The 17,769-nt window shown below is 33.6% G+C and overlaps 2 protein-coding genes across 2 annotated transcripts in view; both read left to right on the forward strand.

The window, feature by feature from the left end:
- The window catches only part of LOC108905341 (esterase FE4), a gene marked incomplete at its 3' end in the record, with an annotated part of 25,323 nt that extends 13,533 nt beyond the window's left edge, over positions 1 to 11,790 (forward strand). Inside the window, 4 exon segments of the mRNA XM_018708167.1 lie at positions 3,983 to 4,173; positions 10,350 to 10,536; positions 10,666 to 10,829; positions 11,684 to 11,790. Of these exon segments, the coding sequence (XP_018563683.1) occupies positions 3,983 to 4,173; positions 10,350 to 10,536; positions 10,666 to 10,829; positions 11,684 to 11,790 (649 nt within the window).
- LOC108905342 (cholinesterase 1-like) overlaps positions 1 to 17,769 on the forward strand; it is an 83,957-nt gene that overhangs the window by 63,930 nt on the left and 2,258 nt on the right. The gene's annotated exons all lie outside the window — the stretch shown is intronic.

Consider the following 17,769-nt stretch of genomic DNA (forward strand, 5'->3'; position numbering starts at 1 on the left):
GAAACAAAAATGCGACTATGAAGTTTTAAATGATTCACAATAAAAAAAACAAACAAATTATTAAAACTCAATGAAATAAAAGTATGTTTGCAAGTATCTATGTATGTTCCGACTACCTAAAGACAACAAATACAAAACAAAAATGTGACCTTAAAATATCGAACGCAATTATAACTTTCCAACAACACCCAGAAAGAAAACAATCGTCAGTCGTCACCTCCATTCGCTCCAAGTCAGTTTATTAAAGATCACGCGCGCGTTATCGTTCGGCTTATTAGCTAAACAGTAGGCGAGACGGTGCGGGGGGAGGGTCGGCGATCGCATCAAGCGAAGCGAGGCGCTTGAATTTTATTCTCGCGTCCGTAATTTTTTTGCGATTACTCCCAAGATATTCATTTAAATTAAATGGTGTAAAGGAGTAAAATAATGTGCATGAAATGCTGAAAGCCTCTAACTTATTTAAAATGATAAGGATTAATACCGTATTTGTGTAAATAGCTTTTACATTACCGCTTTATAATTTTTTAAAGTACCTATTAAAATGGATATAGGTAGTATGTTATCTGTAACATATAGACATATGCCATCGCGGACTTTTTTGTAGGCATATATAAGGTACACAATTCCACCATACATTGATTCACTACATAAACTTTTGGACCCCCCCCCCCGGCTCGGAAAATACGTACCTTGTTTATTAAAAAATATATTGGCTTTTATTCTTACAGTGGCTTAAGAAAACATAAAACAAAAACATGGAACAACCGGAATAAAGTTGACCAAAAGACTGAAATGAAAATTGTGCAAGTGCGCCGAGTACGAGTCTGTTAAAAATCATGCCTCCCGAACTCTAGATTAGTTTGATAGTCACCAGCGCGCAAGCTTTTGTATATGTTGCAAGAGTTATTACCGAGGACTTTTCTGACTTATCTCAACATTGCAAGGAGCCACCTTTGAGAACTGCTGATTTTCATAGCAGATGTTCGACGTACCCACCATTTGCTTGCACACAAGCTTCAGCGCGACATATCCAATTCGCTTGCACGCGTTGCAACATTGCCACGTCCTCTCGAATCGTATTACAAGCTTTGTTAATATGTCACGAAGTTCCGTGGAATACACAACTCTTTTCACATATCTCCACAAAAAGAAGTCTGGGGGGGGGCATCATCTAACTAGGCTCATCTAAAAAAGTGAACAGTAACCACATATTTTGCCGAACATTTAATTTCACGTCTCCCAATAACTCCGGCAAGCGATTTTGCAAAATGTCATTAATGATACCGGTCCACATGTTCACTCAAAACTGTTGCTGAAAGGCATCGCGACGTATTTCGTGTGGATTTTCGATAGCCCAATGGTGAGTGTTGTGGACGTTACGTACACCATTTCGACTGAAACATGGTTCATCTGTAACAAGCATTTGCGCTGTAAATTTAGGATTTCTTGCATGTTCCTGAATCAACCATTGGCAAAAACCTCTACGTAGTGGAAAATCCTCAGGGTAAGCGCTTGAACACATTGAATATGAAATGGGTACAACTGAGGTCCTCGTAATGTCCACCACACAACAGGATGCGTAATATTTACTTGCTGTGTGATATTTCTGGTCCTAGGATGTGGATCTTCTTGGACGAGATCTAGAATTATCTCCTCGACATTTAAGATTCTTAGTGGTCGCCCTGGGCCACCGTTGCGACCTCGACGCGGTTGTACTTCACCGGTGTCCAAAAAACTCTTTGCGCTACAGCTACAAATGTTCGCGGTGCGGGGACACGTCGTTGAGGATATCTTGCACGGTACACTTGACAAGCTCTGTGGGCATTTTCTTTTGCTTCTACATAAATTATGAGCATATAATATTCGCGATTGCTAAATAAATGCGCCATTTTCAGAAGAAAACTTGGAAATACGGGTATTAAATGTACTCTCGAAAAACAGCACAGCAATCAGTACAACAATGTATTACAAACTGACTTTCGAATACAGTCCAGCTTCATAAGAAACCTACAAACTCGTAAAAAGTGTTACAGATTTTTGTAAGTACTCGGCCGCGATAAAATACATGTATTTCAGCAGTTCCAAAACAATTTAAAACACATCTTTAATTAGCTTTTTTGTCTATAAACTTCCGAAACAAGTATGTGACATCAATTAACTCAGTTTTTGCTCCTTTTTCACCCCTTAAAATTTTCGACATAAGTTCATTAAAACCTTGTATAGTAAACCTCTTTTGCAATATACCTAATACTTACAATTATGCACTATTAGATCGCCATTTCAACTTCATCATTTCTAAATCTTTGTCTTTTCAAAACGTTTTTCAAGTTCAAAGACACGATAATCAGAAGGAACAATATCATGGCTGCAACATCTAGGATTTCAACATTCAAAAAGGCCAGCTGTTGCATAGCACTTGGGGTGTACATTTCCATAATGGAAAAGAACACCTTTCTACTGCTGACTTCATTGCCTTTGAAAGACTTTCACTTGATCTTCTGAATTGACCAAGCGTGACGACAATTATTATTCAAGATCCAATAGATTCAAATTCTTGGGGTACTGATTTCATGAAAGTTTGTCTGTTTGTTGTTATTTCTTAAAACATTTTCATCCTTTACTTCAGTTTTTTATAAGTAAATCGACTGTTCTTACAATACAAAGAACTAAATACCACCAGAATTTTTTCTATGAAAGGTTACAATCATTTTTTATAGAAACGTAAGTCCTTTTCTTCGAAATTAAAAAATACCTCGATATATTTAGTTATTAAACTGTCACTCCACTGCCAACTAAAAATTAATTCTTGTCCGCTATATTTGAGACAATTTTATTATTATCGATATTATCCGTTTTCATCATAAACAAGTGAGAAAGATTTGAGTGTTGCTCGAGAGTTTAATAGTACCGTGTATAGGATTGTAGATATATTATTATTAATCATTGCCCGACACAGATATCAAATAAATGACTTATGTATATAAAAATTAACTTGAGTGATTACAACTCAACATTTTTGAAGTTGCGTAATAAAACGTGATATTTTTTGGACATGACGTACATAACTCAGTGCAGGTACTCAAGGTTACATATGCATACAGTGTCCTCCAAACTAAGTTATATAATTATAATGATACTTTATTTACCTTGTCAGACAAATTGTGTTAAATTTTCAGACAGCTGGTGATTGGAAATCGGAATAATTCCACACCGTGTGAAGATGTTTGTAGATTTTCATGGGCGTAATACTAACATTATAAATAAATTATTACGTCACTTGATTTTTAAGTATTGACGCCAATATTATATACCGGGTGATTCAGTTTGGTATTCGCGGCCCTGTGTCTTTTTATTTTAACAAATAGCTATAACAAACCCTATATATTTTTAAATCGCCGCTCAAACTCTATTAAATGACATTATTAGATCGTCTCCATGGTAATATATGTCAAAATTGCTATAATCAACTGTTTTTGTTCAAATGGCACACTATATATTTTTTTATCAATTCTGGAAGATATTTTTTTCTTCGTTCAGCTGTGTAAGGAAGACTAGTTTTATTAGAAATATTGCTAGAAAAACAGCAAAAAATATGAATCCTACATTTCCTATCTTTATATTGAAAAACGGTAGCCAGCTGCGGAAACAAGCTACTATGTTTTGTATGTGTACTGAAAGTAGGGTTAATCTTTTACGCCTTTTTTAGCTTTTATACCTACTTAGTGCTACTATTTGGTATTAATGTTATAGTACCGTGATAAATGTATGTATTTTCTGTGAATATATTTATTTGTACAATAGTTTGTCGTGTGTCGTCGAACTGATCTATAACAAATTAGAATTCATTTTATTACACATTACTGTAATTATTATTAGCTTCACGTAGCACTATATTGTATTAAAATTTAAGTCTATTTCTGATCTAAAAAAAATCATGTCTAATTATAAGATAATGTGATTGTATTGGATGAACATTATTTAGGACTGATCGCTGGGGCTATTCTACAAAGCGGCACAGCTATCTGTTCATTCGGCTATCAACCAAACGGAAATTACTACGCCTTCGAAATGGGCAAGGCCTTGAACAAAAATTTTACGTCTGAGAAGTCATCGGATCTCTTAAAAGTATTGCAAGACGCTGATGCTCAAGACATCAACGAAATCTCTCTTGAAGTAAGTATACGCACACAGGACATGATCTTTAAATTAACGTTTCTGTTAATCATTAATATACGGGCTGTTTTACGATAACGGCCCATTAGAATATTTCAGATAAATACTACTTCGATTTCAATTTTGAAAATTAAGACTGGGATTTTGGGGAGTGGTCTCTTTGAATAAAATAATGCCATTGTTGTAGTACTTATTAAAAAACTGTTGTAGAATTTTTTCTCTCTATCCATATTTCATGTACAGTGTGTCCAGGAACTGAGCACGTGGGGTGTAATTGACAAAAATTTTTCGAGTTGAAATTCGAACTTCTGGGCATAATCTCTGCTTGGCCTTAAACTAGAAAGTTGAAAAAATTAGTCAAATTATTGTTGAGATGTTTTTACGATGAATTTTCAAAAATTGTTAAGAGTAAAGAACGTTTGTTTTTAAAAATATCATTTACTTAAGAAAGTTATAGAGAACTAAAGTTATGAGATCTTGTCAATTTCCTTTGTTTTTTTTATTTTTCACAACCACAAAGTACAAATTCCTATAATTCCATCGTATATAAGAGATATCGCACCAAACATTTACTTTTTTATAATATTGTCTTCTGCAGGGAACTCGTAACTCTGGATTTTCCTTGGACCAATACCGTAAACTTTGAGAACTCTCTTTGTAGAAAAAGTGGATTCGTCAGAGAAATATATTTTTAGGACAATTTTAATTTTGAAAAACTTAGTTACCTTACCACAAGCAAATTTCTAATCGTTTTGCCCAATGATTTTCTTCTATTGTGTGTATAAATTTAGCTTTGAATGGTTTTATTTTATTAAACTTGTAAATAACTTGCAAGTGCGATTTACTAATATTGCCAATTTCTAGTGCTCTTTTCCTTAAAGGCATTTTAGGATAGCGCTTTACAGAATCCATGGCAAGTGTAATCGTTGCATTGTCGTCTTCGTTTAGGTCGTATTTTTTCTTTTTCACATTCAATACACTGCCAGTACTGCCAAATTTTGTAACAACTTTTTTTAATACCATTAATTGATAGTATACAATAGGCCATTTTTCCCGGAATTTTCTTATTACTGTACCATACGAATATTCTTCCCCCCAACCCTAATANTAATGTTGAGATGATTTTATGATGAATTTTCAAAAATTGTCAAGAGTAAAGTACCTTTGTTTTTAAAAATATCATTTACTTAAGAAAGTTATAGAGAACTAAAGTTGTGACATCTTTTCTTTGTTTTTTTTATTTTTCACAACCACAAAGTACAAATTTCTATAATTCCATCGTATATAAGAGATATCGCACCAAACATTTACTTTTTTATAATATTGTCTTCTGCAGGGAACTCGTAACTCTGGATTTTCCTTGGACCAATACCGTAAACTTTGAGAACTCTCTTTGTAGAAAAAGTGGATTCGTCAGAGAAATATATTTTTAGGACAATTTTAATTTTGAAAAACTTAGTTACCTTACCACAAGCAAATTTCTAATCGTTTTGCCCAATGATTTTCTTCTATTGTGTGTATAAATTTAGCTTTGAATGGTTTTATTTTATTAAACTTGTAAATAACTTGCAAGTGCGATTTACTAATATTGCCAATTTCTAGTGCTCTTTTCCTTAAAGACATTTTAGGATAGCGCTTTACAGAATCCATGGCAAGTGTAATCGTTGCATTGTCGTCTCCGTTTAGGTCGTATTTTTTCTTTTTCACATTCAATACACTGCCAGTACTGCCAAATTTTGTAACAACTTTTTTTAATACCATTAATTGATAGTATACAATAGGCCATTTTTCCCGGAATTTTCTTATTACTGTACCATACGAATATTCTTCCCCCCCAACTCTAATACAATAAAAAATTGTGTTCTAGTGTTGACATTTCTAATTTAGCAAAGTTAATCAGAATGTTTTTAACGTGACATTTTGACATATGGGATTGACATAAATAACAGCGTGCCATTGCTTTGAATTCAAGGATATTAAAAAAAGAAAAAAAAACAAAATTGGCAGATCAAATTGAAAATTAACAATCTATCATAACTTTTAGTTATCAATAACAATTAAGTAAATATTTTTGGTATTTTTAAAAACAAAGATACTTTATTCTTGACAATTTTTGAAAATTTATCGTAAAAACACCCTGTGCATTAATTTATTTGATAAATTTTTTCAACTTCTTAATTTAAGGTCGAACAGAGATGACACATGAACAGGGTGTTCCATTTAAAATAAACAAGTAGATGACGACTTCCGGTATAACCGGAAGTGCTACAACAATGGCATTATTTTATTTAAAGAGAGTATCCCCGAAAAACCCAAAGCCCAAATTTTAAATATGCAAATAAGTAATATTCTAATGGGCCGTCACCGTAAGAGATCCTGCACATAATATAATTTCGTGGTGGAAATTCAACAGTTAATAGAAAATCCTTATTACGAGAAAAAAAGTCGGAGAACGTTTCCCTAATGAGATATGTAGATTAAAATAATATTTGATTCTTTACAATTTTCTGTAAAACATCATTCGCGTATTTAGACAAAACATTAAGTACATGAGCGCTGATAGATTAACGTTATAATCTATCGTTGATTTTTGCCAGTGGCGTAGATAAATATTTTTGTTGCAACAGAATTACGTTTAGTATTTTTTTTTTAGATAAATTGACTCCCATATAAAAATGTGTATATAACAGTGACGTTTTGGTCACTTTGACAACGATGAAACGGTACGTAGCTAACTCCTGTTCCTCTAAACTAAACTAGGCGCGTGTCAGTTTAAAATGTTTCCTGTCATTAGAATTATTAAGTATTGTTGAAAGTTTGAGTTTAAAATATACATGATGTGAGTAGTTTTGGAAAATTTTCGACTGACTAAATTAGAAAAAAGAGGAACATTTCGACAATCCACAAAAAACACTGAATTGTCGATATTGAGATCATTTATGGAGTCGAATTCACAATTACGAACTGTCAGAAGTAACTCCATTAAAAAATACAGCGGATATGTTAAAGGATTGGGCATATAATATGAAAAAGGAAACTCAGGAAGATTACAAACTTATAACAATCTGGAACTCCACTGCAAAGATGATTCAAGAAAAATATTTCTTTGAATATACTTCTGGGCTAATTCTCGTGGTTTGAATGAGGGGTAGAGATATTATTATTATTATAATACCATGAAATTTAATCCTTTTAACGACATAACTTTTAAAGACGCTGATGATGCAAGAAACAGTAAAAGAAAGGAATTTCAAACTATTCCAGAGAAAAGAAAGGTATGTTTTGCAATAGACAAGAAAAACTACTAAGGATGGCAAAATTGTGGGACATAAATGAATCAGCTTCTTATGATTGACTTGGAAGGTAGGAGAGCCTTAAAAATGAAAAAAAGTCAAGATGGAATACCAACAGGAAGAATACAATTCAATATTTTCAAAGACAGTACAAGGCGGATCGAAAAAATTGACAGACAGCAAATGGATAACAAAAAATAAGAACAACAAAATTATTTATCCTGTTACAATGTTAAAATTACTCTTACAAAGGAGAAACAAAAACATAACATCAGATCAACTTTTTTTTACTCCAAATCCCTTTTGGACAATTACAATTTCTAAAGGTTGGTATAAAAATGTTCCATTAGGAATTAATACTATATCTACATGGACAAAAGAATCTGCAGCTAAAATTGGACTTGGAATAAAATTACCAACCATTCAAACCGTGCCAGTACAGTTTCTCACTTAGCCAAAGGAGGGATAAGTGACCAACAACTGATAAAAGTAACCTGACACTCATCGTCATGATCCATTAAACCCTACCTTCAAATTAACGCTAAACATCACGAAACTCTTATTAGTAAGTAACTTTCGAACCTCGGATAGTCAAATGGAATATTCAACATGTACGGAAACTAGACCAGAAAATATTGAAATCAGTACACCAAATCAACCAATTTATAATAACTGTGTATTTGGACATGGAATAAATAAAGATATTTATTTTTGTTATTCATTCTCATATTTGATTGTTAATTTATCTTGCCAAAAACCACGCTAGTTTTCGTTTCATGGATAAATTTAACTAAAAATTTTGCCAATCAGTAATTTTGTTCGAAAAACTGGCATTTGACAAAATCGCTCGACCTTCGGTCTCGCGATTTTTTCATGTCAGTTGAAAAGCTCTTGTGATTTTAATGTTGATTATAAGAAAGTTAAAACTTGAAATAAATGATGGAATTCACTTACTTCATACAGATATGACACGATGTTTATTGGAAACGGTAGTTAAATTGAAACGAATTGAGATTTTATCGTCCGAACATTTAAAACAAATTTAAATCTATGCCATTCGTTATTTTTATCACTTCGATAAAATGAATCTGTATCGTGTGAACAGGTAGTTGCCAAACATTATGATTAAAAAATATTATAATGTTAAAGTAGTTAGCTTTTCCAATATAATTTTTTTTATTAAAAATTTTTAAAATAAACCTCATCTACTTCAGCACCTTTCACATCCTTCTCAAAGGAAACGTTCTACGAACCGTAATGTTGTTGTGTCAATCATTAACTTTACTATGAAAAATGGCTTCTAAATATTTATAAATATCTAAATATTTGCTAGCGATTGGTAAATAGATAAGTAATAATTGAGTGACAGCTTTTTTTTAACAAATATCACATGCTGCATCTATTCCAATCCGCTGATAGTAATCTTGAATTATATCGTTTTGTTATGAACTTTGATATATATTTGAAGTGATCTTATACTGGTCCGGCAAAATGATCTCCCACATTTTAACCTTTAATAAAAACGAAATTGTAAATGCTATTTATATGTATATTTTGTTTATTATATGGAAACATATACTATGCCATTTGTGTTCATTAAGTTTTTAAAATTACGGAGTCCAAGTGGCGGCCATATTTTTCGACACACATTCGAAGCTAATTTCTGAAGGCTTCCATGACTCGAACAATCATTTGAGGCGGTATTTCTGCAATTTCTTGGCGTATTGCTGCTTTCAATTCGTCAATAGTTCGGGGATGCTGTTGAAAGATCTTCTCTTTCAGGTAGTCCCACAGAAAAAAGTCGCATGGGGCAAGATCGGGTGAACGCGCTGGCCACCCAATGTCTCCACGTAACGAGATTACATGTCCTGGAAAAATTTCCCTTAAAACGTCCATTGACCTTCTTGCCGTATGAGCCGAAGCTCCATCTTGTTGGAACCACACATCCGGATGTTCAAATTCTCAAAGTTTTGGTTCCAAAAAATTGCGTAGCATATCGATATATCGATCGGCAGTCACAGTAACCGTTACGCCTCCCTCCTCAAAAAAGTAAGGACCCCAAACGCCAAATGATCCAACAGCACATCAAACGGTAACACGTGGGCTGAGAAGTGGCCTTTCATGGAGCTGCCGCGGATTTACTGGTGCCCAGTAGCGAAAATTCTGCTTGTTCACACAACCAGATAAGTGGAAATGAGCTTCGTCGCTCGTTATCAAAAAAGCATTTTGTGGGACGTTTTGAAGAATCTCGTTGGAACATGCTGTACGATTAACCCAGTCTCGTTCACTAAGTTCTTGCAGGATCATCATTTTGTATTGGTGCAACTTCAGATCTTGGTGTAAAATCCTTCTCACGGTACGATCTGACAAACGTAAAGCTGAGGCATGCTTAGCAGCTGAACGCGTAGGTGATCGTTCCACTGCTTCTCTTACAGCTGCGACATTTTCAATTGTCCGAGCGCTTCTGGGTCTACCAGGTGATTTTCTTTTTAAGGTTGAACCTGTGGCTCTAAAGTTTGAAACCCACAACAGTATTGTTTTGCGATCTGGAACAGGAACATGTCTACCAAGCGCGAAGCGAGTACGAAACGTTCTTTGCGTCGTAATCACAGACTGGTTATTCTTAATAAATGTTTCGACAATAAAGGCACGATGCTCAGCCGTCCAATTCATGACGGCAACTGAAATGGCAAGGCGCCAGCTACCAACTAAACACAGTAAGCTCCCCCTCTCTTCAATGATTCGGGCACAGTAGCGGCGCAAAATGTGGGAGATCATTTTGCCGCACCCTAGTTCTAATTCTAAAAATTTTTAAATGTAACAAAATCTGTTACGTAAAATGAAAATTGTGAAGAATCAAATACATTCTATAATTGTCTGTAGGTTCCTGAAGACAAGGAAAGAAGAATTGGCGGTGGTTCCCTAGTGTGGGTGCCTGTGGTGGAAAGCGAAGAACTTGATGGAGCTTTTATTACTGGTCCAATGCACAACGACATCAAGGAGGGCAATGTAAATAAAGTGCCGGTCATGATCGGGTATAATTCCGAAGAAGAGATCGTGTTTGGAAGTGGTAAATATTGCAACCGACAAGTATACGCGGGTGTTCGCTTTATTTCTTGAGATCTTTCAAAAGTTTCTTTTACATATATTTTGATATTTTTGATTCACAGAACTGATAAATATTAATTTTTTTTTTCAGTTGACGATTTTAAAGAAAAGGCTGCGAAATTGGACGAGGATGATTCACAAATCGTAGGTAACGTGTATAATATTGATGACACAAACAAAGAGACTGCCGGACAACAACTGAAGAAACTGTACACAAAGACTACCTTCGAGGATAATTTGAGCGCTCTAGTTAAGGTGGGTAATCAGCAATCTTGTTTTATAATTTTCGGATTATATCAGGTTTTATTGTTAGCCTATCGTTGATTCCCAAATACTTATTTGCTGTATTACAGTTATAATCAATAACATTTCGTTGCCTGCAGGTGAATTGATTTATAAATTCGTCACTGAAGTATTTATGGCCACATCAACATCTTGTTTTCATCGCCTACTGAACACAAAGTTGTAAGTCCGTGACACTGCTACATAAACCGAAACATACATATCTACAAATAATTTCATTTTTCTCAAGAATGGTTTTCTGTAGGCGATTTTCTCAAGTGACAATATTTTTATTAAATAAAACGACCTTTCCTATGTTGCTGCCCGTTTTAAAAAATACGACCACTATAAAAGTTTTGTCCGCTAAAAGGGAGAGGGAACTGTAGAAAACTATCACCCAGCTTTAATCTTTAAGGAATAATACGCCATAATAGTTGCCAAATGTGCCAAATTTTAACGCGGTCGGTAAAAGGGTTATGAAGTTATTAATTAAATTAGTTTTATTTTTGACAACTTTGAAGACCTGTAACTCAAAAACCAGAAATTGTTTATCTTTCTTTCGTAGATCGTATTTATTTATCATCCTGAATACGCAGTCAAACGTTGTCGGTGAAATTTGCGGACACCCTGTATACCTGTAATTATAAAAACCTTTTAAAAATGATTATAAAAACAATGCTGTTTTATAGAATCATTATTTTCGAAAACATTTTCTCATTTTCAATAAAATATATACTTAATTGCTAGCTGCAACCACATTGCCCAGCGAAGTAAATAAGAGAGTAGAAATACAGTATACAATACAGTGCACAATTTTTCAATTTCAGTTCAAGACCGACTCTGATTTTGCAACACCGATAATACGCCACGCCGAGCTGCACTCCAGCTTAGCAGACGTCTTCTTGTACCAGTTCTCGTACAAGGGAATGATGGGGTGCACGAATGCGAGTGTAGAAGGTAGGATATTAGTCAGAACTTGTCAAAAATGATAAAGCGGTATGTTCTTAATAAAATATTAATAATATTCTGTCACACGGTACTATAAATCATAACGATTTACCTAAGGGTAGGACAATTTTTAATTAGGTGTGTAAATACAGGGTGTCTCATAATTAGCTGCCAACCCTNTATTAATTAAATTAGTTTTATTTTTGACAACTTTGAAGACCTGTAACTCAAAAACCAGAAATTGTTTATCTTTCTTTCGTAGATCGTATTTATTTATCATCCTGAATACGCAGTCAAACGTTGTCGGTGAAATTTGCGGACACCCTGTATACCTGTAATTATGAAAACCTTTTAAAAATGTTTATAAAAACAATGCTGTTTTATAGAATCATTATTTTCGAAAACATTTTCTCATTTTCAATAAAATATATACTTAATTGCTAGCTGCAACCACATTGCCCAGCGAAGTAAATAAGAGAGTAGAAATACAGTATACAATACAGTGCACAATTTTTCAATTTCAGTTCAAGACCGACTCTGATTTTGCAACACCGATAATACGCCACGCCGAGCTGCACTCCAGCTTAGCAGACGTCTTCTTGTACCAGTTCTCGTACAAGGGAATGATGGGGTGCACGAATGCGAGTGTAGAAGGTAGGATATTAGTCAGAACTTGTCAAAAATGATAAAGCGGTATGTTCTTAATAAAATATTAATAATATTCTGTCACACGGTACTATAAATCATAACGATTTACCTGAGGGTAGGACAATTTTTAATTGGGTGTGTAAATATAGCTAAATAGGTGTGTCAGAAAAATATATTTTTCGAAAACTGTCGTCAAAAGTCGACATTTTCGTTACATATTCAGTTGACAAAGTGAGTATTTTTTGTCACCTAGCTGCCAAATACTTTTATGTTCTAGAACGCCAAAGACTTTTTCGTTCAAGAACATAACAAAAATGTCAAAATAATTTGTCATTTTTTCTAAACTTATTAATGATTTTATTAAATAATCAATATACATTTTAAGTACTATAATAACATTTCAATACAAAACAGTAACTATTATAAATAAGATTACAATTTATTTTCCACTACATGTAAACTGAATTTGCCGATATTGCAGTGAATTAAATTTATCCAGTGCTGCTAGTTATCGTAGGCTGCTGCTGTTAATTGTTTAAGTTTACTGCGCACGTTGTATTATTGTCAAGTTCCTTATGCTCTGCTGAAGATGTTAACAATTTAGTTACGATTGAAATTTTACTTTGTATATATTCTTCTATACAGGGTGTTTCATAATTGGATGTCAATATTGAAGGGTGTTAATCTGTGCGTGATTTTAAGACAAAAAGTTCATATAAACATAGGTCCGTTTTCGCTTTATTTTTGATATACAGGGTGATGGATATCTGTTTGTAAAATTGTTTTTTTTAATAACTCCGAAACTAAATTAGATAGTTTTATAAAACTTAGTATGTGTAAACTAGGTGCAGAGACACGTCTTTTGCATAATAAACGAATTTTCATTTTTAACCAGTGGCGTCCCAATTAACTTCAACCTCATTATTTTGAATGAAAAAAATGATACGCCACTGCATTTTTGAAAAACAAAAATTATTGTATAAATGGTGCTTTATTTTGTAATAAAAAAGATCTCTTGAGTTTTTTTCTTATCTTGCACTGTTTTTTAGTAAAAAAATAAAGAACAACATACTAACCCACATTGAGCCAAACAGAAAGCATGATATAAAGATTACCTAGTAGGCTGTGGTTGTTGATTACTGTTGTGATTTATTAATTTTGACAGTTCAGTTCATTCAACTCAATTTTGATACTTAAAATACCTGTACAGTGTTATTTGATAATGGTTGAGTTTACTAATCAAGAGTTGGCAGACATTCATTACATGTATGGCTTGGCTGATGGCAGAGCGCCAGAGGCTAAACGATTATATCAAGAGCGTTTCCCGAATAGAGTCACACCAGATAGACGAACATTCTCAAACATACATAGAACGTTGGCTGAAACAGGTACTTTTAAGCCAAATAATCAATTAAAAGGTGCCCATCGGACTACTAGAACTCCAGAAGTTGAAGAAGCAGTTTTAAATTCAATTGATGAAAATCCTAATATTAGCACTAGACAAATTGGAAATAACTTGAATATCTCGCACATTCTAGTTTGGAGAATTCTTCACGATTTTCTGTTATACCCGTATCATATTCAACGGGTCCAAGCCTTACTTCCTCGAGATTTTCCTTTGCGAATCAACTTTTGTCAATGGTTTTTGGAGAAAATTGCGCAAAATCCCTTGTTTGACTGTGAAATAATGTTTACAGACGAAGCTAACTTCTCTAGAAACGCTATAAGAAATTTCCATAACAATCATGTTTGGGCCGAAGAAAACCCGCATGCAATTGTGAACTTTAACAATCAAGAACAATTTTCCGTGAATGTTTGGGTTGGAATTGTTGAAAATCACTTAATTGGACCTTTTTTTCTGCCACAAAGGCTAGACGGCCGTACATATCGTCGGTTTCTAGAGGAGGATTTGCCCGTATTACTTGAAGAAGTGCCACTTTTAACTAGAAATAGAATGTGGTTCATGCATGATGGTGCACCAGCTCATTTCCATCGAGAAGCAAGAGAATATTTAAATCGCACATTTCATGACCGATGGGTAGGCCGTGGTGGACCCCAACAATGGCCCCCCAGGTCCCCAGATTTGAATAGTGCGGACTTCTTCTTATGGGGGCATCTGAAAACTCTGGTTTACAACACTCCGGTTAACACTGTAGAAGACCTGAGGAATCGCATAAGAGCTTCCTGTGATGTAATAAGGAACACTGACAACATTTTTCAAAGAGTCCGCACTAATATGAGAAGAAGAGCTGAAGCATGTATCCTTGCAGGTGGAGGGCATTTTCAACAACTGATGTAATTGTTTGTTTTTTTCGTTTCACAAAATTGTTATTTGTTGATCGTCAATCGTAATTATTAATAATATTATACAATAATGTGTATAAGTTATCTAGTAAAAGAATTATTTCCATAAAATGTGTAAAAAGTACTTCATTCCACGTACAGATAATTATTGTTGTTCTTTATTTTTTTACTAAAAAACAGTGCAAGATAAGAAAAAAACTCAAGAGATCTTTTTTATTACAAAATAAAGCACCATTTATACAATAATTTTTGTTTTTCAAAAATGCAGTGGCGTATCATTTTTTTCATTCAAAATAATGAGGTTGAAGTTAATTGGGACGCCACTGGTTAAAAATGAAAATTCGTTTATTATGCAAAAGACGTGTCTCTGCACCTAGTTTACACATACTAAGTTTTATAAAACTATCTAATTTAGTTTCGGAGTTATTAAAAAAAAAAAATTTTACAAACAGATATTCATCACCCTGTATATCAAAAATAAAGCGAAAACGGACCTATGTTTATATGAACTTTTTGTCTTAAAATCACGCACAGATTAACACCCTTCAATATTGACATCCAATTATGAAACACCCTGTATATGTCTCGACTACCGTACTGGAACGCCACCCCCCATGTCGTTTAATGGTTGTAATATCGGCCCCTACGTCGGCTAACATAGTGGCGAAAGAACGTCTAAAGCAGTGCCCTGTATAATTTTACGAATGAGGCAAATTGAGATAAGTGGCTAATTCTTTTGGTACATTCCTTATTTTGTTGACTTCAACCACTTGGTTAACATATTTTTTACTAACATAGTTCACAAAACATCTTCGACTTGTAGTAAACTGCCGGACGTAAAACAGTATTTGCGGTATATCTTCATTTGGTCTGAACCTGAAATCACAAAACATCCAGAAGTATGAGTTTTGGAATCGGGAATTCTTATAATAATAATTGATTTTTTGTCTTTATCATCGATAAAGATTAATAGCTCATCTCAAAGCTCCACAAACAAAAATTATTAAAATGATTTCAAAAGTTGTCCAAAATTAGTTAAATCGACCGATTTATATTAATTTGAATTACCTTTTCTAGCAGAAATCTATTATCAGGTGCTTCTTGTAAAAACCTCTCAATTTCCTCTTTCGTTAGAATTCTGGATTTTTCGGACGGTATCCAACTGATTTGCTTTTCAAAAATAGTATTAGTTTTAGAAATTTTCTGATATTTACATTTTTTTGGCATTCCACGTAATTTTTAACATGGAATATACCGACCATAACGTCGTTGTGTCCGAAATATGCCAGTAATACCGCTTCGAACACTTTTTTCAATTTTCTTCGAACTACACCATCCTTTGAATTCGTTGTAGCCAATCTCCGTACTGCCTCGATGATTTTTTGGTGATCAAATATTAAACAGCATTTTTCGACGCTTCCAATACTTCCCCTGGTAAGTGCTCGTGTTCTCTTTCCGAGCTCATTTTGAATTAAACACTTTTAGAATATGAATTACAATATATGTATAATTCTGACTCTACTTTTTCAAACAACTAATTTTTATTGTTTATTTCTATATTTGTCAATGGAAATTTAACTATTAAAGTTTACAGCCCAAAATTTGCTAGGAAATTATGTCATATAATATACACATATTTCTATTGATGCTCCATTTTAAGGTGGTTGAGAGAATAGTTTAATGAAAAAATANTAAAATGATTTCAAAAGTTGTCCAAAATTAGTTAAATCGACCGATTTATATTAATTTGAATTACCTTTTCTAGCAGAAATCTATTATCAGGTGCTTCTTTTAAAAACCTCTCAATTTCCTCTTTCGTTAGAATTCTGGATTTTTCGGACGGTATCCAACTGATTTCCTTATCAAAGATAGTATTAGTTTTAGAAATTTTCTGATATTTACATTTTTTTGTCATTCCACGTAATTTTTAACATGGAATATACCGACCATAACGTCGTTGTGTTCGAAATATTCCAGTAATACCGCTTCGAACACTTTTTTCAATTTTCTTCAAACTACACCATCTTTTGAATTCGTTGTAGCCAATCTTGTACTGCCTCGATAATTTTTTGGGGATCAAATATTAAACAGCATTTTTTGCCGCTTCCAATAGTTCCCCTGGTAAGTGCTCGTGTTCTCTTTCCGAGCTCATTTTGAATTAAACACTCTTAGAATATGAATTACAATATATGTATTCACTACCGACACTACTTTTTCGAACAACTAATTTTTATTGTTTATTAGGTTTTTATATTTGTCAATGGAAATTTAACTATTAAAGTTTAAAATTTACTAGGAAATTATGTCATATAATATAAACATATTTCTATTGGTGCTCCATTTTAAGGTGNTATATTTGTCAATGGAAATTTAACTATTAAAGTTTACAGCCCAAAATTTGCTAGGAAATTATGTCATATAATATAAACATATTTCTATTGGTGCTCCATTTTAAGGTGGTTGAGAGAATAGTTTAATGAAAAAATAAGTATATTTTCTGTATTTTTAATTTAAGACTTTCCAGCATGTCAAACGGCAATAATAATCTTCTACTGACCAACTAACCAACTAAGTGGATGTCTTCTTCTGAGGTACTACTTAGTAACATTAAATCGATATGTCATATGTCAGAAATTAAAATTCATTTTGCGTAAATAGGTACCTAAATTAGTTTCGGAGCTACGTCTTCTTCCAATTCATCATTACACACCCTGTATGTTTAAATAGAAAGATAATGTGACGCCTACAGGTAGAACCTGTCACTTGTTTTAAAAAAAATTCTAACTACTTTAATACTAATAATTTACAGGAGATTCATTCGAGTGATTATACAGTGTAGGAAAGTACCGATGGTCTATCAGAAGTTACGTGAGAGCGATAAAGTAAGCCATAGAAATCCATGTGATAGACAAGGATGGCTATAATGAAAGCGTCTAATAGTCAACGCCCATTTCGCCCTTCCACAAATAAGAACTGGATCTTATTTGTGGAAGGGCGAAACGGGCGGTGACTA

This window comes from Anoplophora glabripennis, unplaced genomic scaffold (assembly GCF_000390285.2).
Source record: "Anoplophora glabripennis isolate ALB-LARVAE unplaced genomic scaffold, Agla_2.0 scaffold328, whole genome shotgun sequence".
Lineage (NCBI taxonomy): Eukaryota > Metazoa > Arthropoda > Insecta > Coleoptera > Cerambycidae > Anoplophora > Anoplophora glabripennis.